Source organism: Salvelinus alpinus, chromosome 30 (genome assembly GCF_045679555.1).
Source record: "Salvelinus alpinus chromosome 30, SLU_Salpinus.1, whole genome shotgun sequence".
In the NCBI taxonomy this organism is placed as follows: Eukaryota; Metazoa; Chordata; class Actinopteri; order Salmoniformes; family Salmonidae; genus Salvelinus; species Salvelinus alpinus.
The window spans coordinates 40725411-40750576 of NC_092115.1; the positions used below are offsets into that span (position 1 = coordinate 40725411).

Consider the following 25166-nt stretch of genomic DNA (forward strand, 5'->3'; position numbering starts at 1 on the left):
TCCCACATTGAGTACAGCTATATGGTTTTTCTCCTGTATGTGTTCTCTGATGTATAGTCAGATATAGTAAAACTCTTCCCACATTGATCACAGCTATAAGGTTTCTCTCCAGTGTGAATTCTTATGTGTACTTTGTGATTTTAATCTTAAATAACTCATCCCACAATCAAAACAGTGGTGAGATTTCTTTCCAGTGTGAAGTCTCAGGTGTACTTTTAGTGAATTTGATCTTGAGAAACTCTTCCCGCAGTCAGAGCAGCAGTATGATTTCTCTCCTGTGTGTACTCGCTGGTGTATTTTAAGATCTGATGAAGATTTGCAACGTTTCCCACAGTCAGAGCAGCAAATAGATTTATTCCCTGTGGGTCTCTGCTGGTGTTTGAGGTGTTCTGATGTGGAGAGACTCTGCTCTGCTTCGTCAGCATCATGATGTTGTTGAGGCTCCCCAGAGGATCCATGATAGTCCCGTCTCTCTCCTGTGTGAACAACAAGTCAGACAGGTGGTTTAAGGCCTACAAAAGCAGAAATTCACTGTAAAAGGTGATGCCAACAGCGTAGCCATGATGTTGTACAAACAATTGACGTCTGTAATGAATGTTAGAATTATTTGACAATTGTCTTAAGACAGTCAAGTCAGAAACTATAGTCATATTTTGTCTTGTTTTCACATTAGTATTAACATCGATGATTGTAGACTAGAAATAATTTATTCAAGTTGTTGAAATCCTAAGCAGTGTGCCAGACGACTTTTGGTCTCCAATATAGGCCCCTTTCTGTGTTTGCTAAAATTGGCGCACGAGGGTGATGCACACGCAATTTGTTTGCAGAAACTCCTCCCTGCTAGTGCGGAAACCACTAGTTATACCAATACCATAGACCTACTGTAGGACCCATAACTTCACCTAACAACAATATAGACCTAGGACTATAAATAATTTAATATTTCAGGTGAAACATGGAAACTAAAATGTCTTTGTCATGACATTTCATAACCGGATCACCAGATAATTTTGTCAATAATTCCACTAGGCTACTCCTTAATGTGTTGTCATTCTAAATGTCCTGAATAAAGGAAAATAGCTGTGTGTTGTACAATAGCCTATCCATCAAGGAACAGTTCTCTACACTAGAGGTCGACCGATTATGATTTTTCAACGCCGATACCGATTATTGGAGGACCAAAAAAGCCGATACCGATTAATCGGACGATTTTTATATATATACACGTGTAATAATGACAATTACAACAATACTGAATGAACAATGAACACTTTTATTTTAACTTAATATAATACATCAATAAAATCAATTTAGTCTCAAATAAATAATGAAACATGTTCAATTTGGTTTTAATAATGCAAAAACAAATTGTTGGAGAAGAAAGTAAAAGTGCAATATGTGTCATGTAAAAAAGCTAACGTTTAAGTTCCTTGCTCAGAACATGAGAACATATGAAAGCTGGTGGTTCCTTTTAACACGAGTCTTCAATATTCCCAGGTAAGAAGTTTTAGGTTGTAGTTATTATAGGAATTATAGGACTATTTCTCTCTATACCATTTGTATTTCATATACCTTTGACTATTGGATGTTCTAATAGGTACTTGAGTATTGCCAGCCTAATCTCGGGAGTTGATAGGCTTGAAGTCATAAACAGCGCAATGCTTGAAGCATTGCAAAGAGCTGCTGGCAAACGCAGTAAAGTGCTGTTTTAATGAATGATTACGAGCCTGCTGCTGCCTACCACCACTCAGTCAGACTGCTCTATCAAATCATAGACTTAATTATAATATAATAACACACAGAAATACGAGCCGTAGGTCATTAATATGGTCAAATACGGAAACTATAATTTTGAAAACAAAATGTTTATTCTTTCAGTGAAATACGGAACTGTTCCATATTTTATCTAACGGGTGGCATCCATAAGTCTAAATATTGCTGTTACATTGCACAACCTTCAATGTTATGTCATAATTACGTAAAATTCTGGCAAATTAGTTCGCAACGAGCCAGGCGGCCCAAACTGTTGCATACAATTTCTTCCAAGATGGCATAGCAGTTCAGACGTCATTTTGCCCTCGTATTGTCGTGTCCTGTATATATATATATTTACACCTTTCTTCGCATATCTTTTATATATTTTATTATCCAAGAACTCAACTACAAAAAGCTTTCCTGCAACCCGCCTCACCAATTACAGAAAAAAAGTATTATTTACCTCAAATCTGAAAATTCACAATTGAAGCTAGCCAGAAGCTAACCAGAAGCTAGCCAGAAGCTAACCAGAAGCTAGCCAGAAGCTAACCAGAAGCTAGCCAGAAGCTAACCAGAAGCTAGCCAGAAGCTAACCAGAAGCTAGCCAGAAGCTAACCAGAAACTACCCAGAAGTTAGCCGGTTTACTGGCTAACGTTAGTATTTCAACTACCCACGTTTTGTGGTCATCAGCTATTCCTTTAGCTCGATAATCTATCGGCACTTTTGTACAACGCGACTCAGACCAGAACATACCGGACCTATTTTTCTCAATATCCCCGGATTTCAACCGCAAGCTCTGGACATTTACACCTTGATTTCGCAGCTAGCTAGCTGCAAACCGTGTGACTATTGGCTTACGTCGATCCCGGAGCAAACTTAAATTATTCCGGAGCTAACCAGCTGAAGAGTTCCATCAGCCATTCCTGGGCTACAATCACCTATCCGGACCCGTTTTTTACTACAAATGCGGAGCCCCACCGGGCCTTCACGACTGACTACCGACGTTATCTGCCCGAGGGAGTTATCCAACTGGCACCTCCGTCGCGACGTTACCTGAACGCTCATCTGGGGCCCGCTAATCGTTAGCTGTCTTATCGGCTGCTATCTGAATAAGTATATCGGACAATTTTTCTTGGGTCACTATATCTATTTTGCCAATTGGATTGATCCCCTCTACCACACAGAACCCCACTAATCTACCGACGGAAACGCACGAGGTGACTAAAAATAGACCTCCATCCTATGCTATCTTGCTACCGATAGCCAGCTACCCGGCCAGCTGTCTGGATCGCCGTGACCCCAACCAACCTCTACTCACTGGACCCTTATGATCACTCGATAAAGCATGCCTCTCCTTAATGTAAATATGCCTTGTCCATTGCTGTTCTGGTTAGTGTTTATTGGCTTATTTCACTGTAGAGCCTCTAGCCCTGCTCACTATACCATATCCAACCTTTCAGTTCCACCACCCACATATGCGATGACATCACCTGGTTTCAATGATGTTTCTAGAGACAATATCTCTCTCATCATCACTCAATACCTAGGTTTACCTCCACTGTATTCACATCCTACCATACCTTTGTCTGCACATTATTCCTTGAAGCTATTTTATCGCCCCCAGAAACTTCCTTTTACTCTCTGTTCTAGACGTTCTAGATGACCAATTCTCATAGCTTTTAGCCGTACCCTTATCCTACTCCTCCTCTGTTCCTCTGGTGATGTAGAGGTGAATCCAGGCCCTGCAGTACCTAGCTCCACTCCTATTCCCCAGGCGCTCTCTTTTGATGACTTCTGTAACCGTAATAGCCTTGGTTTCATGCATGTTAACATTAGAAGCCTCCTCCCTAAGTTTGTTTTGTTCACTGCTTTAGCACACTCTGCCAACCCAGATGTTTTAGCCGTGTCTGAATCCTGGCTTAGGAAGACCACCAAAAATTCTGACATTTTCATCCCTAACTACAAGATTTTCAGACAAGATAGAACGGCCAAAGGGGGCGGTGTTGCAATCTACTGCAAAGATTGCCTGCAGAGTTCTGTTTTACTATCCAGGTCTGTTCCCAAACAATTTGAACTTCTACTTTTAAAAATCCACCTCTCTAAAAACAAGTCTCTCACCGTTGCCACCTGCTATAGACCACCCTCTGCCCCCAGCTGTGCTCTGGACACCATATGTGAACTGATTGCCCCCCATCTATCTTCAGAGGTCGTGCTGCTAGGCGATCTAAATTGGAACATGCTTAACACCCCAGCCATCCTACAATCTAAGCTTGATGCCCTCAATCTCACACAAATTATCAAGGAACCTACCAGGTACCACCCCAATTCCGTAAACACGGGTACCCTCATAGATATCATCCTAACCAACTTGCCCTCCAAATACACCTCTGCTGTTTTCAACCAAGATCTCAGCGATCACTGCCTCATTGCCTGCATCCGTAATGGGTCAGCGGTCAAACGACCTCCACTCATCACTGTCAAACGCTCCCTGAAACACTTCAGCGAGCAGGCCTTTCTAATCGACCTGGCCGAGGTATCCTGGAAGGATATTGATCTCATCCCGTCAGTAGAGGATGCCTGGATATTTTTTTTAAATGCCTTCCTCACCATCTTGAATAAGCATGCCCCATTCAAGAAATTTAGAACCAGGAACAGATATAGCCCTTGGTTCTCTCCTGACCTGACTGCCCTTAACCAACAGAAAAACATCCTATGGCGTTCTGCATTAGCATCGAACAGCCCCCGTGATATGCAACTTTTCAGGGAAGCTAGAAACCAATATACACAGGCAGTTAGAAAAGCCAAGGCTAGCTTTTTCAAGCAGAAATTTGCTTCCTGCAACACAAACTCAAAAAAGTTCTGGGACACTGTAAAGTCCATGGAGAATAAGAACACCTCCTCCCAGCTTCCAACTGCACTGAAGATAGGAAACACTGTCACCACCGACAAATCCACTATAATTGAGAATTTCAATAAGCATTTTTCTACGGCTGGCCATGCTTTCCACCTGGCTACCCCTACCCCGGTCAACAGCACTGCCCTCCCCTCTGCTACTCGCCCACGCCTTCCCCATTTCTCTTTCTCCCAAATACAGTCAGCTGATGTTCTGAAAGAGCTGCAAAATCTGGACCCTTACAAATCAGCCGGGCTAGATAATCTGGACCCTTTCTTTCTAAAACTATCTGCTGAAATTGTTGCCACCCCTATTACTAGCCTTTTCAACCTCTCTTTCGTGTCGTCTGAGATTCCCAAAGATTGAAAAGCAGCTGCGGTTATCCCCCTCTTCAAAGGGGGGGACACTCTTGACCCAAACAGCTAAAGACCTATATCTATCCGACCCTGCCTTTCTAAGGTCTTCGAAAGCCAAGTCAACAAACAGATTACCGACCATTTCGAATCCCACCATACCTTCTCCGCTATGCAATCTGGTTTCAGAGCTGGTCATGGGTGCACCTCAGCCACGCTCAAGGTCATAAACGATATCTTAACCGCCATCGATAGGAAACAATACTGTGCAGCAGTATTCATTGACCTGGCCAAGGCTTTTGACTCTGTCAATCACCACATCCTCATCGGCAGACTCGACAGCCTTGGTTTCTCTAATGATTGCCTCGCCTGGTTCACCAACTACTTCTCTGATCGAGTTCAGTGTGTCAAATCGGAGGGTCTGTTGTCCGGACCTCTGGCAGTCTCTATGGGGGTGCCACAGGGTTCAATTCTTGGACCGACTCGCTTCTCTGTATACATCAATGATGTCGCTCTTGCTGCTGGTGAGTCTCTGATCCACCTCTACGCAGACGACAGTATTCTGTATACTTCTGGGCCTTCTTTTGACACTGTGTTAACAACCCTCCAGGCGAGCTTCAATGCCATACAACTCTCCTTCCGTGGCCTCCAATTGCTCTTAAATACAAGTAAAACTAAATGCATGCTCTTCAACCGATCGCTGCCTGCTCCTGCCCGCCTGTCCAACATCACTACTCTGGACGGCTCTGACTTAGAATATGTGGACAACTACAAATACCTAGGTGTCTGGTTAGACTGTAAACTCTCCTTCCAGACTCACATCAAACATCTCCAATCCAAAGTTAAATCTAGAATTGGCTTCCTATTCTGCAACAAAGCATCCTTCACTCATGCTGCCAAACATACCCTTGTAAAACTGACCATCCTACCAATCCTCGACTTCGGTGATGTCATTTACAAAATAGCCTCCAAAACCCTACTCAATAAATTGGATTCAGTCTATCACAGTGCCATCCGTTTTGTCACCAAAGCCCCATATACTACCCACCACTGCGACCTGTACACTCTCGTTGGCTGGCCCTCGCTTCATACTCGTCGCCAAACCCACTGGCTCCAGGTCATCTACAAAACCCTGCTAGGTAAAGTCCCCCCTTATCTCAGCTCGCTGGTCACCATAGCAGCACCTACCTGTAGCACGTGTATATCTCTCTGGTCACCCCCAAAACCAATTCTTCCTTTGGAAGAATCTGCTGAATCTTCTTCCTTCCAGTTCTCTGCTGCCAATGACTGGAACGAACTACAAAAATCTCTGAAACTGGAAACACTTATCTCCCTCACTAGCTTTAAGCACCAGCTGTCAGAGCAGCTCATAGATTACTGCACCTGTACATAGCCCATCTATAATTTAGCCCAAACAACTACCTCTTTACCTACTGTATTTATTTATTTATTTTGCTCCTTTGCACCCTATTATTTCTATCTCTACTTTGCACTTTCTTCCACTGCAAACCAACCATTCCAGTGTTTTTTTACTTGCTATATTGTATTTACTTCGCCACCATGGCCTTTTTTATATTTTTATTTATTTATATATATATTTTGTTTGCCTTCACCTCCCTTATCTCACCTCACTTGCTCACATTGTATATAGACTTATTTTTCACTGTATTATTGACTGTATGTTTGTTTTACTCCATGTGTAACTATGTGTTGTTGTATGTGTCGAACTGCTTTGCTTTATCTTGGCCAGGTCGCAATTGTAAACGAGAACGTGTTCTCAATTTGCCTACCTGGTTAAATAAAGGTGAAATAAAAAAATAAAAAATAAAAATATATATACCCTGACTCTGCGTGCAATGAACGCAAGAGAAGTGACAATTTCCCTAGTTTAATATTGCCTGCTAACATGAATTTCTTTTAACTAAATATGCAGGTTTAAAAACATATACTTCTGTGTATTGATTTTAAGAAAGGCATTGATGTTTATGGTTAGGTACATTCCTGCAACGATTGTGCTTTTTTTGCAAATGCGCTTTTGTTAAATCATCCCCCGTTTGGCGAAGTTGGCTGTCTTTTTTAGGAAGAAATGGTCTTCACACAGTTCGCAATGAGCCAGGCGGCCCAAACTGCTGCATATACCCTGACTCTGTTGCACAGAACTCAAGAGAAGTGACACAATTTCCCTAGTTAAAAGAAATTCATGTTAGCAGGCAATATTAACTAAATATTCAGGTATAAAAATATATAAATGTAAATGTACTTGTGTATTGATTTTAAGAAAGGCATTGATGTTTATGGTTAGGTACACATTGGTGCAACGACAGTGCTTTTTTTGCGAATGCGCTTGTTAAATCACCCGTTTGGCGAAGTAGGCTGTGATTCAATGATAAATTAACAGGCACCGCATCGATTATATGCAACGCAGGACAAGCTAGATAAACTAGTAATATCAACCATGTGTAGTTAACTAGTGATTATGTTAAGATTGATTGTTTTTATAAGATACGTTTAATGCTAGCTAGCACCTTACCTTGGCTCCTTGCTGCACTCGCATAACAGGTAGTCAGCCTGCCACGCAGTCTCATCGTGGAGTGCAATGTAATCGGCCATGAACAGTGTCCAAAAATGCCGATTACCGGTTGTTATGAAAACTTGAAATCGTCCCTAATTAATCAGCCATTCTGATTAATCGGTCGACCTCTACGCTACACATTATGAGGTAAGTATCTCTGTGTTGAAACAGACTAAGAAGACCCTACTGTAAATCAAGCAGACAAAAACACATTATAAACATCAATTTGTTAGGGATGTTGGATCCAACATGGAGCACAGCATAACTGTCTTTACCAGAGTAATGAATGAAGAAGCACTTTGGTTGTTGTTGCATGTCGTGATGTTTGTCATGTGCTTGTCATTCAGAAATTGATTTCCGGGATCAGCTGGTGATAGTTGAACATGTGACTGTAACTAAACAGCTACAGTATTAAGTATTATGTGTAATTATTGAAGAACCACGTTAATGACAGTATCATTTTGGGTGTTGTGAATCAACTTAAGGGGACTCTCGGATTTATCAAACTCTGAAATTATTTAGTATTTCTGTGCCCATGAAAACTGTTTTCCCAGCGTAACATAAGGAGACACTAAATGTTACGTAGTTAGAGAGCATTTCAGAGATCTGAATACAAAAAACTGTCCGACAGAAAGATCCAGTATTTACGTTCATCATATGACAAGCTTAACGTTAAGACTATAACTACTGTTCCCTGAAGGAGGGAAACGAGGTACAATTTACAATTAAATCCACGCCTCGCTGGAAGCCCCGCCTTCCACAGGTGATGAGCGTGAGACTCGGATTTTGTCCTTAAATTCAATACCGCACTTCACTGACCCAGGAAGTGGCGGGGCCAAACAGGTGTTGTAACTCGTTCATAATTGGTACGAAGATCAGTAGAAATGGTAAGATAAATTGGCACTCCAAATGGAAATAGTTTGCCGATTTTACTGGAAACTTCAGGAGCATAACATCAGAATTTACGACGGCCAGCAGCAGATCGGGAATTGGTTATTTTCTTCTGGTTAAATTGATCTCTGGCTTCCTCAAGTAATTTGTGTGTGTTAATTATTTAATCAAACGCTTGAAACATCAGTTCAGTTCAAGTTCCGCACATACAGTTGATTTTATTAAACACATGGGGTGTGTCTATATGGAAAAATACATGTCATAACATTTCAACCAATCAATATGTAGAAAGAAAATATTATATTTTTTATATCTGGGACACCCCTAGAACATACAACATACATGCATTCAGACCCCTTCCCCTTTTCAACATTTTGTTACGTTACAGCCTTATTCTAAAATGGATTACATTTTAAAAAGTGCTCAATCTACAGACAATACCCCATAAAAGTGAGAAAAAAAAAGTTTAGAAATGCTTGCATACCAGTGGTTGTATCTCTCTGTAGTTCATGCCAGTAGGCTACAGTAGGTTGTAACTCTCTAGGTCATGCCAGTAGGCTACAGTAGGTTGTAACTCTCTAGGTCATGCCAGTAGGCTACAGTAGGTTGTATCCAAGTGGAAACAATTATCAACCCAATGTGGAAAGTGTCGAATTTGGTCAACAACAAAATGAATGGCTTATTTGCTACGTGAGGTTTACTTGATCTAACAGAAGTTTCGTAATGATTAAGTTGTGGACACGTGACATACCGACAACTTTGATAAAAAACACTATAAGTTGTCTCCAGATCGCTATGCATATTCATGCTAGTAGCTTAGCATCTCTCTCCATTGAATACAGGCGGTTGACGACAACAACCCTCATAGTATATAAACAACAGATTACAATAATAAGATGTATTCAACAAATTAAAAGAAAGAATAGGTGGGAGCTAGACAACCCGCAGTGTCGCTTTGTGGACAACCGACTCCCCTTGTTAGGGCGGAGAGACATCTTGTCAGTATATCCATAATCTTTGGTGTAGCCAACCCAACTCTCGCATGGCACTATTGGGGGGCACGGTGTGCAGTAAATCATCACTACACAAAAATCACTACATGCCGTGCCCCCCAGTCTGCGGTCAGCAGATAGACCATTCTCAAACATATATGTTATGTCACTTTTTGGAAACGGAACGGAGAAGACAAGGGGCAGCTTGCTCTCTACGTCGTCTGATTCTACACATATCAGTCATCCTAGGGCCCTCCATCGAAGAGGTATTGACGAGAGAACTCCGAATATCCGAAGTTAAAAACAAATTGATGGGGTACTTACTGATGTTAATCAGATCTCCCATCTCCACCACTTCATATTTCAATGTCACAGTAATCTCCCCTTCACTCCGAAACTATAACCTCTTCTTTCACAGTAACATCCTCCTCCTCCTCTTTCACTCTGAATGCGTCTTTCTCTTCTTCTTTAACTGAAACAGCCTCACCATCAACTTATTTTTTAACTGTGACAGCCTCCTCTTCCTTCTCCTCTTTCACGACAACGTTCAACCAAAGACCTTCTTTCTCCGTCCAGCAGACCTCGTCTTCTTTAACAGGAGGGGAGTAGCTTAGTGAACTCATGGTCGGGGATGTTAGCTAGCTAGTTCGCATGAGCTCAGGGCTAGGCTAATTTAGATGACTAACAACGTAACTATTACATTAAATGGGGTAACTAGTAGATACGACAGAAGTGTGTTCTAAACACAGTGGCAAATAGACACTGAAACGGCCTGAAGGGCTTCAATGTTTCTGCGATGTTGGCTAGCACGCTAACGAGGTGTCTGATTAACTGTTGTTGTTCTTGAAGAAGCGTCCCGTCCACTAGATTACACGTCACACTGGCAGTATCGACTGGGTTATGTTCAGTACATACAAACGTAATACAACGTTCAATCGAACAAAAATGGTACTGTACTGAACGACCAGTTGGAACAACGGGTTAAAAATGTGTTAAACATGCACAGCTCCTTTTAAATACATCAGTCCTTGATTAAAGTCACACCCTGGCACACCCACCGAACGGAGCAAACGTATCTCAAAGTCTGTTCAAGAACGTACAATAACGTTTTGGCAAACCGTGTCGTTCAGCACAAACCGTTCCACGTAGCAAACGTCCAGGCGACCTGAATGCATCGCTGAAAGACGCCAATAAAGATAAATATTAATGGCGTCTTTTTGTAGGCACTAACTCTGCCATGGTTCGTTTTTTTGTAGGGTTTTTGGATAAACCCGGAAAATAGGGTCTGTGGTGAACACAGGCTTAGGAGATCGGATACGTTGTGTTCTATGAGACTCTATGACGTCACTTTTTGTGAATTCTGAAGCATTTATGTCATGAAAACAAGCACATCAATCAAATCAAATGGTCTTTGTCATGTACACATATTTAGCGGATGTTATTGCAGGTGCAGCGAAATGCTTACGTTAATAGATCCAACAGTTAGTGCAGTAAAATGTAACAAAACAAAACAAAACACACAAATCCAAAATATATTTTTTATAAGAAATATCAGATTGAGCAATGTCAGACTTTGGAATATATATATATATATATATATATATATATATATATATATACACTGAACAAAAATAAACACAACATGCAACAATTTCTAATATTTTACTGAATTACAGTTCATAGAAGCCGCCCCATGTAGTGGACTGTTCTGGGACTGACACCATTTTGTAGACTGTACTAGGACTGACCCCATTTAGTAGACTGTACTGGGACTGACCCCATTTAGTAGACTGTACTGGGACTGACCCCATTTAGTGGACTGGTTGTTTGTTTGTTTGGTTGATTGGCTGTTGGTCGACTGCACTGGGACTGACCCCATTTAGTAGACTCGTTGTGTGTTTGGTTGCATGGTTGTTGGTCACCTGACCCCATTTAGTGGACTGGTTGTGTGTTTGGCTGATTGGCTGTTGGTCGACTGTACTGGGACTGACCCCATTTAGTAGACTGGTTGTGTGTTTGGTTGACTGGCTGTTGGTCACCTGACCCCATTTAGTGGACTGGTTGTGTGTTTGGCTGATTGGCTGTTGGTCGACTGTACTAGGACTGACCCCATATAGTGGACTGGTTGTGTGTTTGGTTGATTGGCTCCTGTCTGATTGGCTCCTGTCTGATTGGCACCTGTCTGAATGGACTGATCTATTGGGAGGCTCCTGTCTGAGTGGACTGATCCATTGGGAGGCTCCTGTCTGAGTGGACTGATCCATTGGGAGGCTCCTGTCTGAGTGGACTGATCCATTGAGAGGCTCCTGTCTGATTGGCTCCTGTCTGAGCGGACTGATCCATTGGGAGGCTCTTGTCTGAGTGGACTGATCCATTGGGAGGCTCTTGTCTGAGTGGACTGATCCATTTGGGAGGCTCTTGTCTGAGTGGACTGATCCATTGCGGAGGCCTGTCTGAGTGGACTGATCCATTGCGGAGGTCTGTCTGAGCGAACTGATTCATTGCTGAGGCCTGTCTGAGGGGACTGATCCATTGCGGAGGCCTGTCTGAATGGACTGATCCATTGCTGAGGCCTGTCTGAGTGGACTGATCCATTGCGGAGACCTGTCTGAGTGGACTGATCCATTGCGGAGGCCGTGGGGATGGCACAGTCCATCACTTTAAAACATTGTATATGGTTATATTACATAAGAACAATGGTGCTAGTGAATGTAGCCAGTAAATGCAGCCAGTGAAAAAAATAAACAATAAAACATTTAAATCAATAACCCTCATTAATCTACACACAATAGCCCAGAAAGACAACGCGAAAACCGTTTTTTAGAAATGTTTGCAAATTTATAAAAAAACAAACAACAGAGATCTTATTAAATAAGTATTCAGACCTTTGCTATGAGACTCGAAATTGAGCTCAGGTGCATCCTGTTTCCATTGATCATCCTTGAGATGTTTCTACAACTTGATTGGAGTCCACTTGTAGTAAATTCAATTGATTGGACATTATTTGGAAAGGCCTCCATCATTCTTAAATGGATGGATGTTTGGAACTACCAAGACCCTTCCTAGAGCTGGCCACCCGGCCGAAATAAGAATTCGGGGGGGCTTGGCTAGGGAGGTAACCAAGAACCCGATGGTCACTCTGACAGAACTCTAGAGTTCATCTGTGGAGATGGGAGAACCTTCCAGAAGGACAACCATCTATGCAGCACTCCACCAATTAGACCTTTATGGTAGAGTGGTGGCAGCATCATGCTGTAGGGGTGTTTTTCAGCGGCAGGGAGTGGGAGACAAGTGTCTAGTGTCTGGGGGATAGAGAGAAATCAAATGGTCTAGTTTGAGGCTATGTGGCGGAGAGTGGTGCAGGCGCTGGAGATGGAGGTGTGTTCTAGTGGGTCTGGGCAGGTGTGATGTAGTTAATGGAGATGGGGGTGTGTTCTAGTGGGTCTGGGCAGGTGTGATGTAGTTAATAGAGATGGGGGTGTGTTCTAGTGGGTCTGGGCAGGTTTGATGTAGTTAATGGAGATGGGGGTGTGTTCTATTGGGTCTGGGCTGGTGTGATGTAGTTAAAGTTTGTATGATATTGTAATTTGTATGTGTATGTTTTGTATTGTTTATAAAATATCAAATTAAATATTTTTTAAGTCCCAATGCAAAGTTACAGCTTTTACATGAAACCAATCAGAATTCCAAAGAATGCCAAAGTCAGGTGTGATGTAATATGGAGGACCAGCCTATTCCCTATGATGTAAACTACAACAGAAATAACTTCAAATTAAACCAATCGTTTGCACTCATGACTTGAGTGATTAAAGTAAACCACAGTTTTGGAAATACATAACGCCATCTAACCAAATATCAAAGAATGTTAGCTATTTTTTTATTTATTTACATTTTTTATTTCACCTTTATTTAACCAGGTAGGCTAGTTGAGAACAAGTTCTCATTTGCAACTGCGACCTGGCCAAGATAAAGCATAGCAGTGTGAACAGACAACAACACAGAGTTACACATGGAGTAAACAATAAACAAGTCAATAACATGGTAGAAAAAAAGAGAATCTATATACAATGTGTGCAAAAGGCATGAGGAGGTAGGCAATAAATCGAATAATTACAATTTAGTAGATTAACACTGGAGTGATAAATCATCAGATGATCATGTGCAAGTAGAGATACTGGTGTGCAAAAGAGCAGAAAAGTAAATAAATAAAAGCAGTATGGGGGTGAGGTAGGTAAATGGGTGGGCTATATACCGATGGACTATGTACAGCTGCAGCGATCGGTTAGCTGCTCGGATAGCAGATGTTTCAAGTTGTTGAGGGAGATAAAAGTCTCCAACTTCAGAGATTTTTGCAATTCGTTCCAGTCGCAGGCAGCAGAGAACTGGAAGGAAAGGCGTCCAAATGAGGTTTTGGCTTTAGGGATGATCAGTGAGATACACCTGCTGGAGTGCGTGCTACGGGTGGGTGTAGCCATCGTGACCAGTGAACTGAGATAAGGCGGCACTTTACCTAGCATAGCCTTGTAGATGACCTGGAGCCAGTGGGTCTGAGCTATATGCAATTATCTTAGCCAGCCAGCTAACATTAGCTATTTAGCCAACTAACTATGGTCAGCGAGCTGGAGCCCAACTACAGGAGACCAGTTAGAACCCAACTAACAAAACCCAACTGAAACATGACTGCAGATCAAAAGAGCAAAGACATACAGAATGATGTCAGGGAAAATCCCCCAAATCCATAATAGATTCCAGATGTCAGTCAGAATGACTACAATTAAGTTACTAAGTCTGTAACCATACTGTGTTGTTACACTGGTGAGTAAAAACTCATGCTTCCTACCCTTTAACATTTTGTCTGAAAATTAATTATAGATTTTACTCAACTGCGTTACCCACTCCAGTCAACAGATGGCATTGTGGGAATTTAAGGCAATGCTGCTAGTGTGACGTCCAATCTAGTGGACGGAACGCTTCTTTCAACAGCAGCAACGGTTAGTCAGACACCTTGGTAGCTTGCTAGCCAAAATAGCCGAACCAATAAAGCTCTTTAGACGCGTTCGTGTATGTTAGCCACTGTGTTTTAAACCCTCTTCTGTCGTCTAGTTAGTTATCCGATTTAATTTCATATTTACGGTGTTGTTGTTATTAGTCAGCCAGCGGGCTGGTTAAGTTAGCATTAGCCTAGCTAGCTAGCATTCCCGACCATGAGCTCACTTAGCTACTCTCCTCCTGCTATAGAAGATGAGGTCTGCTGGACGCAGAAAGAGGGTCTGTGGCTGAACGTTGTTGTTAAAGAGGAGGAAGAGGATGTCAAAATACAAACACAAGTAGAGGGTGAGGCTGTTACAGTGAAAGAAGAAGAGAAAGACGTTTCAGTTGAAGAAGAGGAAGACGCGTTCAGAGTGAAAGAGGAGGAGGAGGATGTTACAGTAAAAGAAGAGGAGGAAGAGAAAGAGGATGATGCTGTTTTTGGAGTGAAGGAGGAGGAGGGGGAGATGACTGTCACATTGGAGGATGAAGAGGAGGAAACTGGATATCTGGGCTCGGTTTCCCAAAGGCATGTTAAGGCATCTTATGGTTCTAACGATGAACGGGCCGTGGATAACACTAGTAAGTACTGTCTTTTTAAAAATGTATTTGATTTATTTCACCTTTATTTAACCAGGTAGGCCAGTTGAGAACAAGTTCTCATTTACAACTGCAATCTGGCCAAGATAAAGTAAAGCAGTGCGACAAAAACAACAACAGAGTTACACATAAACAAACGTACAGTCAATAACACAATATAAAAGTCTATGTACAGTGTGTGCAAATGTAGAAGAGTAGGGAGGTAAGGCAATAAATAGGCCATAGAGGCGAAATAATTACAATTTAGCATTAACGCTGGAGTGATAGATGTGCAGATGATGATGTGCAAGTAGAGATACTCGGGTGCAAAAGTGCTAGAGGATAAGTAACAATATGGGGATGAGGTAGTTGGGTGTGCTATTTACAGATTGGCTGTGTACAGGTACAGTGATCGGTAAACTGTTCTGACAGCTGATGCTTAAAGTTGGAGAGGGCGATATAAGACTCCAGCTTCAGTGATTTTTGCAATTCGTTCCAGTCATTTGCAGCAGAGAACTGTAAGGAAAGACGGCCAAAGGAAGTGTTGGCTTTGGGGATGACCAGTGAAATATACCTGCTGGAGCGCGTGCTACAGGTGGGTGTTGCTATGGTGACCAGTGAGCTGAGATAAGGCAAGGCTTTACCTAGCAAGGACTTATAGATGACCTGGAGCCAGTGGGTTTGGCGATGAATATGTAGCGAGGGCCAGCCAACGAGAGCATACAGGTTGCAGTGATGAGTAGTATATGGGGCTTTGGTGACAAAACGGATGGTACTGTGATAGACTACATCCAGTTTGCTGAGGAGAGTGTTGGAGACTATTTTGTAAATTACACCGCCGAAGTCAAGGATCAGTAGGATAGTCAGTTTTACGATGGTATGTTTGGCAGCATGGGTGAAGGAGGCTTTGTTGCAAAATAGGAAGCCGATTCTAGATTTAATTTTGGATTGGGGATGCTTAATGTGAGTCTGGAAGGAGAGTTTACAGTCTAACCAGACACCTAGGTATTTGTAGTTGTCAAAACTGTCCAGAGTAGTAATGCTGGACGGGCAGCAATCAGTTGAAGAGCATGCATTTAGTTTTACTAGCATTTAAAAGCAGTTGGAGGCCACGGAAGGAGTGTTGTATGGCATTGAAGCTCGTTTTGAGGTTTGTTAAAACTTCTTATGGCTGCAATCCCGTTAACAGGATCGATATGACAACAGCTAGTGAAAGTGCAGGGCGTCAAATTCAAACAACAGAAATCTCATAATTAAAATTCCTCAAACATACATGTATCTTATACCATTTTTAAGGTAATCTTGTTGTTAATCCCACCAAAGTGTCCGATTTCAAATAGGCTTTTCAGCGAAAGCACCACAAACGATTATGATAGGTCACCGCAAAATCACAGACAAACACAGTCATTTTCCCAGCCAAAGACAGGAGTCACAAAAAGCAGAAATAGAGATAAAATTAATCACTAACCTTTGATGATCAGATGAAGTTCTATCTTATCGGAAGTGGTTGTAGTTGGGATGGAAATTTCAAAGCACTAAGCAATGATTCAGACAGTGCTAGGACATCAGGGTGGAGTGTGCTAAAGCAGTGAATACAACAAACTTAGGGAGGAGGCTTAAAAATGGAGGAGTCTTAAAAACAGGCTCAAACTGCAGTTGTTGAACCTAATGTGTGGTGTTAAAGGGGAAATATTCAATAGCTACATCTATATTCAGACTTTTTAAATTTGTTTATTTATTGCCATTGATTCTTGAATATAACACATGCCTCATGAGCTTAGTTCAACTGTTGTACCCCATCAGAACCCCAAATAAGCTTTTTTTACTCCAATGTTTAGAAACAATGTAAACCAACACTGTAGCCTCAACATGGTTAAAACTATAATGTTGATATCATGGATGGTCAATTCTTGCATCCATAGGTCTTTCTATGAATTTGAGAGTAGTTACATTTCTCCAGCCCCATCATCATCTTATTAGCAAAACAGTGGTGGAATGACAGCTTTGTTATTGTTTCAACTGCAGATTTTTCTGGGGAACTGTTACCGTTCTCAAATTGTAAGCCCTGAGACTTGGTTTGGTAAATAGTTGAGGGATGGGGGCTGGAGAAATGTAACCACACTCACATTCATAGAGAAAGCTATTGTAGCAACCGTAACCCAACACCTAGCGACCTCGTCAAGAAGTTCAGACATCTTGGCGTAACAGTCATAAGGTGTTGGCTTGAGAGTCAATGGACCCAGGTTTGAGTTCAGCTCAGGGCTACCCCTTGAATTCACTACACTATAAATACAAGGATAAGGTCATCCATAAGGTCAAAAGTATAGTTTTAACCAGGCTTCGAGGCTATACAGTGGAGTTATACAATGTTTTGGTTATGTTTTGGTTTCTGATGGGGTAATACAGTTTAAATATTTGAGGCATTTATAAGTTACACTACCGTTCAAAAGTTTGTGATCACTTAGAAATGTCCTTGTTTTTGAAAGAAAAGCTCACGTCCTCAACTGACAGCTTCATTTAAATAGTACCCGCAAAACACCAGTCTCAACGTCAACAGTGAAGAGGCGACTCCGAGATGCTGCAAAGAAAAAGCCATATCTCAGACGGGCCAATAAAAATGAAAGATTAAGATGGGCAAAACAACACAGACAGAGATATGTAGTTTTCTTTGCAACTCTGCATAGAAGGCCAGCATCCCGGAGTCACGTCTTTCAGACTGGTGTTTTAATTAAGCTGTTGAGCACTTGTGAGGTGTCTGTTTCTCAAGCTAGACGCTCTAATGTACTTGTCCTCTTGCTCAGTTGTGCACCGGGGCCTCCCGCTCCTCTTTATATTCTGGTGTTTGGTTCTAATTTTTCAGATAACTCACAGACACTAGAGAAGCTGAACCAAGTTGAATTCTTCCCAAAGGGTCTTTACATACCCCACTTTGGACACTCCTCCTTCTCTCCAATCCTTACATCTTCTGATTCGACAGGAAGAGGGTAACAGGATACTAAACCCTTATTACTCCCTTCAGGGGATCTGACCTGACCTCCTGACATCAACCCCTCCTTCGCTTAATCCACAGATGTCCATCCGCTTCCCCTATAGCTATCCTGTGATCTCCTCCCGTCCACCCAGCACATTCCACAGCCACTCTGTCTTTCTACAGATCTCACTCCTTTATATACTCTGCGTCTGATCTATCATGTCTTTAATATCTCAATGTTCAAAGTTTAGCCCGAATCCAACACTGGTTAGAGCCAGTTTGCGCTGTTCTCTGAAGGGAGTAGTCACAGCGTTGTACGAGATCTTCAGTTTCTTGGCAATTTCTCCCATGGAATAGCCTTCATTTTAATTTCTCAGAACAAGAATAGACTGACGAGTTTCAGAAGAAAATTATTTGTTTCTGGCCATTTTGAGCCTGTAATCGAACCCACAAATGCTGATGCTCCAGATACTCAACTAGTCTAAAGAAGGCCAGTTTAATTGCTTCTTTAATCAGAACAACAGTTTTCAGCTGTGCTAACATCATTGCAAAAGGATTTTCTAATGATCAATTAGCCTTTTAAAATAATGAACTTGGATTAGCTAACACAACGTGCCATTGGAACACAGGAGTGATGGTTGCTGATAATGTGCCTCTGTATGCCTATGTAGATATTCCATGAAAAAAAACTGCCATTTCCAGCTACAATAGTCATTTACAACGTTAACAATGTCTACACTGTATTTCTGATCAATTTGATGTTATTTTATTGGACAAAAAAAAGTGCTTTTCTTTCAAAAACAAGGCCATTTCTAAGGGACCTCAAACTTTTGAACGGTAGTGTATATTCTTCAAGAATCAATGGTTATATAGTAAATGGGTCTTTCTATAACTGCCAGTGTAGATTTCCTGTGGGGGTCAAATTGTTAGAGCTGTTGATAAGCTGTTGTATTCAAAGACCTCAATGTCTTGCCAGGAGGGTGCAAGGTGCTGTGTTGTTGTTTTCTGCTGCCAGGACTTGTGTGACGGCCTTTTCCTGCTCCAGGACTGTTTCCATCATCTGCAGTGGAGATCCCCACCTTATCGGGGATTCCGTGTTGAGGTTGTTGAGGTGCAGGCTCAGTTTATCCTGTGGATTCCGTGTTGAGCTTGTTGAGGGCCAGGCTCAGTTTATCCTGTGGATTCCGTGTTGAGCTTGTTGAGGGGCAGGCTCAGTTTATCCTGTGGATTCCGTGTTGAGCTTGTTGAGGGCCAGGCTCAGTTTATCCTGTGGATTCCGTGTTGAGCTTGTTGAGGGGCAGGCTCAGTTTATCCTGTGCACTTGTCAGGGCCTTCTTCTTCCAACTATAGAAAAATGTGCTGACCACTTCCTTGCATTTAATCCATCTATAGATTTACATACTACTGTTGTGATTGAGAGAGCTATATTGCTTTAGAGAACAGGATCATTTATATAGTAGGATATTTATTATTGAAAGAGTGAGGATATATTGAAACCAGAGGCTAATGTGTAAATTATAAATAAAAGCAATGTAATGTTTGCATATTGCACACATTTACAAATTACAAATATGATAGATTTGCATAGCGGTATATATTCTGCTTAACGTATAAGAAGGATCAGGCAGTGTAGTCAGCTATAACTTTAAACAGAGGAGATAAAGAATACAATAGTTATTCTGCAATTTAAGTTATGTTGTTTTTAAGTTACGTTATTTTTCTACCTGCTCTGTGTTTTGGACGTTTAAACTTACCAATAGTAATGTGTAGTCTGTGTCTTGTCCATTTGTTCAGCTCTAATGCTTTAACCATGTTCCATCCACTGTCTTGTCCATTTGTTCAGCTCCAATGCTTTAACCATCTTCCATCCACTGTCTTGTCCATTTGTTCAGCTCCAATGCTTTAACCGTGTTCCATCCACTGTCTTGTCCATTTGTTCAGCTCCAATGCTTTAACCGTGTTCCATCCACTGTCTTGTCCATTTGTTCAGCTCCAATGCTTTAACCGTGTTCCATCCACTGTCTTGTCCATTTGTTCAGCTCCAATGCTTTAACCGTGTTCCATCCACTGTCTTGTCCATTTGTTCAGCTCCAATGCTTTAACCGTGTTCCATCCACTGTCTTGTCCATTTGTTCAGCTCCAATGCTTTAACCATGTTCCATCCACTGTCTTGTCCATTTGTTCAGCTCCAATGCTTTAACCATGTTCCATCCATTGTCTTGTCCATTTGTTCAGCTCCAATGCTTTAACCATCTTCCATCCACTGTCTTGTCCATTTGTTCAGCTCCAATGCTTTAACCATCTTCCATCCACTGTCTTGTCCATTTGTTCAGCTCCAATGCTTTAACCATCTTCCATCCACTGTCTTGTCCATTTGTTCAGCTCCAATGCTTTAACCATCTTCCATCCACTGTCTTGTCCATTTGTTCAGCTCCAATGCTTTAACCATCTTCCATCCACTGTCTTGTCCATTTGTTCAGCTCCAATGCTTTAACCATCTTCCATCCACTGTCTTGTCCATTTGTTCAGCTCCAATGCTTTAACCATCTTCCATCCACTGTCTTGTCCATTTGTTCAGCTCCAATGCTTTGACCGTGTTCCATCCACTGTCGGTAGTCATACATACTTGACGCGACTCTTTCAAGCCCCAGGATGAAAGTGTCTACCTCAGTCCAGCTGTAATTATTTATCCGGTGTGTTCGTCTGGGAAATAAGAGGGCTGAAGGCGTTTGCTTCGCAGCTTCCAGTTGTCATCAATGTAATGAATTGTGGGGCTAATGTATGGCTCTGTGGTCCAGCTTGACCGTAAGTCGGCAGTGGTAGAGAAGAATGCAGCATTACGTATTTCCTTGGCATCTCTGTCCCGACGTTCTGTGTAGAGTTCAGACATGTTTTACTGAAGTATTTACGGCTCAGGATCTCGTATCTTTGGTCTAGAGTTCGAATCAACTTTCTGAAACCATCTTTCTCCACAGATACAATTGGTTCCATGTCTTTCGCTATGTGATACGTAATTGAACTCGTTATCTCTATTCCACTTCTTGGTCGTCTTGTCACCACTAATGGAATGGTGATACCTAAATGCGGGTCTGGCTTGAAGATGTCTTGGGACTTGCTCTGGGGGTTTGTTGCACGCATTCTGGTAGATTCTTCATATTCGTGCACATGCAGGGTTTTCAGGTGGTGAAAAAGATTGCTGGTGTTTCCACCTTTGGCGTCAACACAACTTACATAGTGCTGTTTGTTGGTCGAGGTCGGATATCTTAAAGCAAAACCAGTTCCAAACGACAGAGGCCCCCTTTTTTCGAACCAATTCTTCGTTGTCGTGCAAATCAACCTCAATACATTATTTTCCTTTACTTCAGGCATCACCTTTTACCTCAAATAAACAGTGAATTTCTGCTGTTGCGGGCCTTTAACCACCTGTCTGACTTTATCTTTCACACAGGAGAGAGACGTGACTATCGTGGATCTTCTGGGGAGCCTCAACAGCATCATGATGCTGACACGTCAGAGAAGAGTCTCTCCAGATCAGAGCTCCTCAAGAAACACCAGCAGAGACCCAGAGGGAAGAAATCTCACTGCTGCTCTGACTGTGGGAAACATTTCAAATTTTCATCTGAACTTAAAATACACCAGAGAACACACACAGGAGAGAAACCTTATAGCTGTACTCAATGTGAGAAGAGTTTTACTCAGTCAAGCAGCCTGATAGTGCACCAGAGAACACACACAGGCCAGAAAAGTTATAGCTGTACTCAATGTGGGAAGAGTTTTACTTCATCTGGCTATCTGAAGATACACCAGAGAGCACACACAGGAGAGAAACCGTTTAGTTGTACTCAATGTGGGAAGAGTTTTACTACATCTGGATATCTGAAGATACATCTGATAACACACACAGGAGAAAGATCTTATAGCTGTAATCAATGTGGGAAGAGTTTTACTCAGTCAAAGGGCCTGGTAGTACATCGGAGAACACACACAGGAGAGAAACGATATAGCTGTGCTCAATGTGGGAAGAGTTTTACTCAGTCAGGCAACCTGAAAGCACACCAGAGAACACACACTGGAGAGAAACCTTTTAGCTGTGATCAATGTGGGAAGAGTTTTATCATATCTGGTGATCTGAAGGTACACCAGAGAGCACACACAGGAGAAAAACCATATAGCTGTAATCAATGTGGGAAGAGTTTTGCGACGTCTCGCTATCTGAAGATACACCAGAGAACACACACAGGAGAGAAACCATATAGCTGTAATCGATGTGGGAAGAGTTTTGCTGCTTCTAGCTATCTGAAGATACACCAGAGAACACACACACAGGAGAGAAACGATGTCTCTGTGCTCAATGTGGGAAGCGTTTTACTCAAACAGCCAGATAGCGCACCAGAGAACACACACAGGTGAGAAATCTCATAGCTGCGATCAATGTGACAAGATACTCTGATTAAAGATCTCTGATTAAACATCAGAAAATACATACATGAAGGAGTTGTTTCATGATATCAGTGAAATAATATCACAATGTAGATTGTTTTAACATTGTAGAAGAAGTATTTTAATGAATGTCACAATGTAGAACCCTAAATGTTTGCCCCTTGTTCAATTGATTTCTGCATGACTCAGGGGAAAAATCCAGGCTCTGAATTGAAAGAGTACTATTCATGAGATTTAACAAAAAAGAGCTCTATTACACTTACCGCGTTGGCGACCCACTTTAATCCCACTTTAAAAATGTATCTGGCTGTTTTCTACAAATTGTCCTCTAACCAGTGATGTACACATTATTCCCAGTTTCCGTGTGGTTTTTGAGCAGTTAGTTTTAACAGGACGTGCAACCTCATCTCGCACAATTGATTTCTACATGATTTCGATGAGTGATGACAAATAAGTATTGCGTTCCTTTGTTTAGCGACCCCTAAATTTAAATGCATCACTCCAGAATGTAGCTGACTGTATTCTGCAGGTTGTCCTCTAATCAGTGAGGTAAAAGATATCTCCCATTTCCATGTGTTTTTTGTTTTGTTGTGTTAGTTTCAAGAGCAGGTTCAACCTGATTTCCCCCCAAATCAATATGCGTTGCCATGGATCATAATTTATTTTGACTGCACGTTTTTTTGTATTGTAGATGAGTTTTGTTTGGGCTCGTTCCAAGGGACGAGAGTTCTAGAAGCTAGTGAGTTTTAGGATTCTATAGAAAGAAAAAGGAGAAAAGATACAATTGTATATTATTATTTAGAAATACGTGTTTTTAATTGTTGACAGCCATGTTTATATAGGTAAAGCTGAAGCCTTGTAGTTGATTATAATGTTAAATGGAAGTTGTTTTCAGTTGGTGGTGAGCAAACTTGTCCAACAAAAATATAGGATGTATTTGTTGTCTTAGGGGGGAAGGTGTTACAGGCTTTGGTTTTTCCATTTATATTTTGAGGTTGGACTTTAGCATGTAGGGCGCACTGATTGGTGTCACCTCGTTAGTCAGTATGTGTTACACCTGTGCTGGCTTGTCCATCTCGTTAGTGGGAAGGTGGTTCACCTGAGCTGCTCAGGTTCTATTTAAGAGTGTCTGGCCCAGTGCTCCAATTGTCTTGATAGATGTGGAGAGTCAATACCTTTAGTTGCTAGACGTTTTTGGTTTGCTTCCAGTCTGTAAGTTTGGTGTGGGTTTTTCTTTTGTTTGCCTCTTCTTGGGCAGATTTAGTGGGTCTAATGATGGGTGTCTTTTAGGTCCCAGTTGTTGTTACTAGTCAACTTTCAGTGTACACCCCCATAGTGTCTTTCAGAGCCCCTCCTAAAACCACACCTGTTTAGTTTTGGTTGTTGTCAGTGACTCTTTGTTAGTTCCCTCTTCTGTTTAAGAAACATTTCTGGTTTTCTTGCTGGGGAACGGAACAACAAACAATGTAGTAAAACAAGCTTCTATTTTGGGTTGGATATTGCATCCAATTCTTACTATTTTAATCGATGACATTTAGGATGCTCATTAGTCTTTCAGTTGTTAATCTTGTTTTTTATCCTCTTATGTTTGTGGTAAATATTTTTTTTTTTTTCTTTTTCTGTGAAGCCATTGTGTTGCATCCATGTCTGAAATGTGCTGTATAAATAAAGCTTGTTTTGATTTTAACATATTGTGAAACAAATGAACCCATCAACAGACTCCTGCTAAACCAATGAACAAATATGTGCAAAAGCAACACGTATTGTACCTTTGTCCATCTTAGTATGAAAAAACATAGCTATGTTAAAATAGTGCATGGTACGTACGTTTACTACCACTTTTCAACCAACCCAGTTCATTTGTTGAAATCAACAATACATTAAAGGATGCAACTACTGAAAACAAACAAACAGATCCATCTAACTCTTAAAGTCTGCTGAAGGCGTGGTGGAGTGGAAAACACCACCCCCGGCTCTACCAGGGGCTTGAGGTGGTCTCCCATAGCTCTGCTTATGTCATGTTCTGTGGCATTGCTATTCCATTTCTTGACTGCCCCTGCAACACATATATAACACTCAAAGTAATGGATATGGAGCATCTACAGCCTCAGTTACACCTGGCACCTAAATGTGACTTCTGTCATCTGATCACTCCAAGCTGCAGTAGGTTCAGATCTACCAGGATGGGCCTTTGACATAGTCTGGATGCAGTCAGGCCACCGAATATGCATCAGCAATGTAAAGAGGTGGGGTGAATGAGTGGGGAAAGGTACATTTGACACAAATGACCTTAATATCAAAGAACAAATGTGTGTGCCTGAGAGGAAATTAACTTTCATACAGCCAAAAGGGGTGAGAAATTACACCAATATCAGTGGACAATTTGTACTAATGTAAATAAACATAGATGATGGAACATATTCCCTTTTGCTGATGTGATAAACCACTAAGGGGACATAAATATGTACCATCTAAACCATGTGTGACCTCTCACCTCTCTCGCTGTAGAAGTGTTCTTCCTAACCATTCCCCCAACTCTGACAGAGCTCCACCCTCACTGGGTCTTCAGAGGAGAGGAAGGCTGAGGAGGGATGGAAGGATGAATGGATCAGTCAGTCAATAAAGTGTAGAGCTGCTGTCTATGCTGTCTGACAAAATCACTATTTTAGTAGTTCATTAAAGTAAATAAGG

General features: G+C 41.6%; 1 protein-coding gene and 1 long non-coding RNA gene across 2 annotated transcripts; one reads left to right on the forward strand and one right to left on the reverse strand.

The window, feature by feature from the left end:
* Positions 1–334: 334 nt before the first annotated feature.
* LOC139560522 (uncharacterized) lies at positions 335–10723 on the reverse strand. The gene is made up of 2 exons (XR_011671964.1): positions 9782–10723; positions 335–476 (listed from the first exon to the last, which is right to left on the reverse strand). It is a non-coding gene; the product is annotated as an uncharacterized lncRNA (long non-coding RNA).
* A 3692-nt stretch (positions 10724–14415) lies between these two features.
* LOC139560511 (zinc finger protein 180-like) lies at positions 14416–24162 on the forward strand. The gene is made up of 2 exons (XM_071377373.1): positions 14416–15067; positions 21484–24162. The coding sequence occupies exons 1-2, from the start codon at positions 14662–14664 to the stop codon at positions 22443–22445; spliced, it is 1368 nt and encodes a 455-aa protein (XP_071233474.1). The 5' UTR covers positions 14416–14661; the 3' UTR covers positions 22446–24162.
* Positions 24163–25166: the final 1004 nt, after the last annotated feature.

Excerpts from the sequence above, each read along its gene's own strand:
- LOC139560511 (XM_071377373.1), top strand. The coding sequence starts at position 14,662 with ATGAGCTCACTTAGCTACTCTCCTCCTGCTATAGAAGATGAGGTCTGC. Across the intron at positions 15,068-21,483 it reads ACGGGCCGTGGATAACACTA|GAGAGAGACGTGACTATCGT; the intron begins GTAAGTACTGTC and ends TCTTTCACACAG.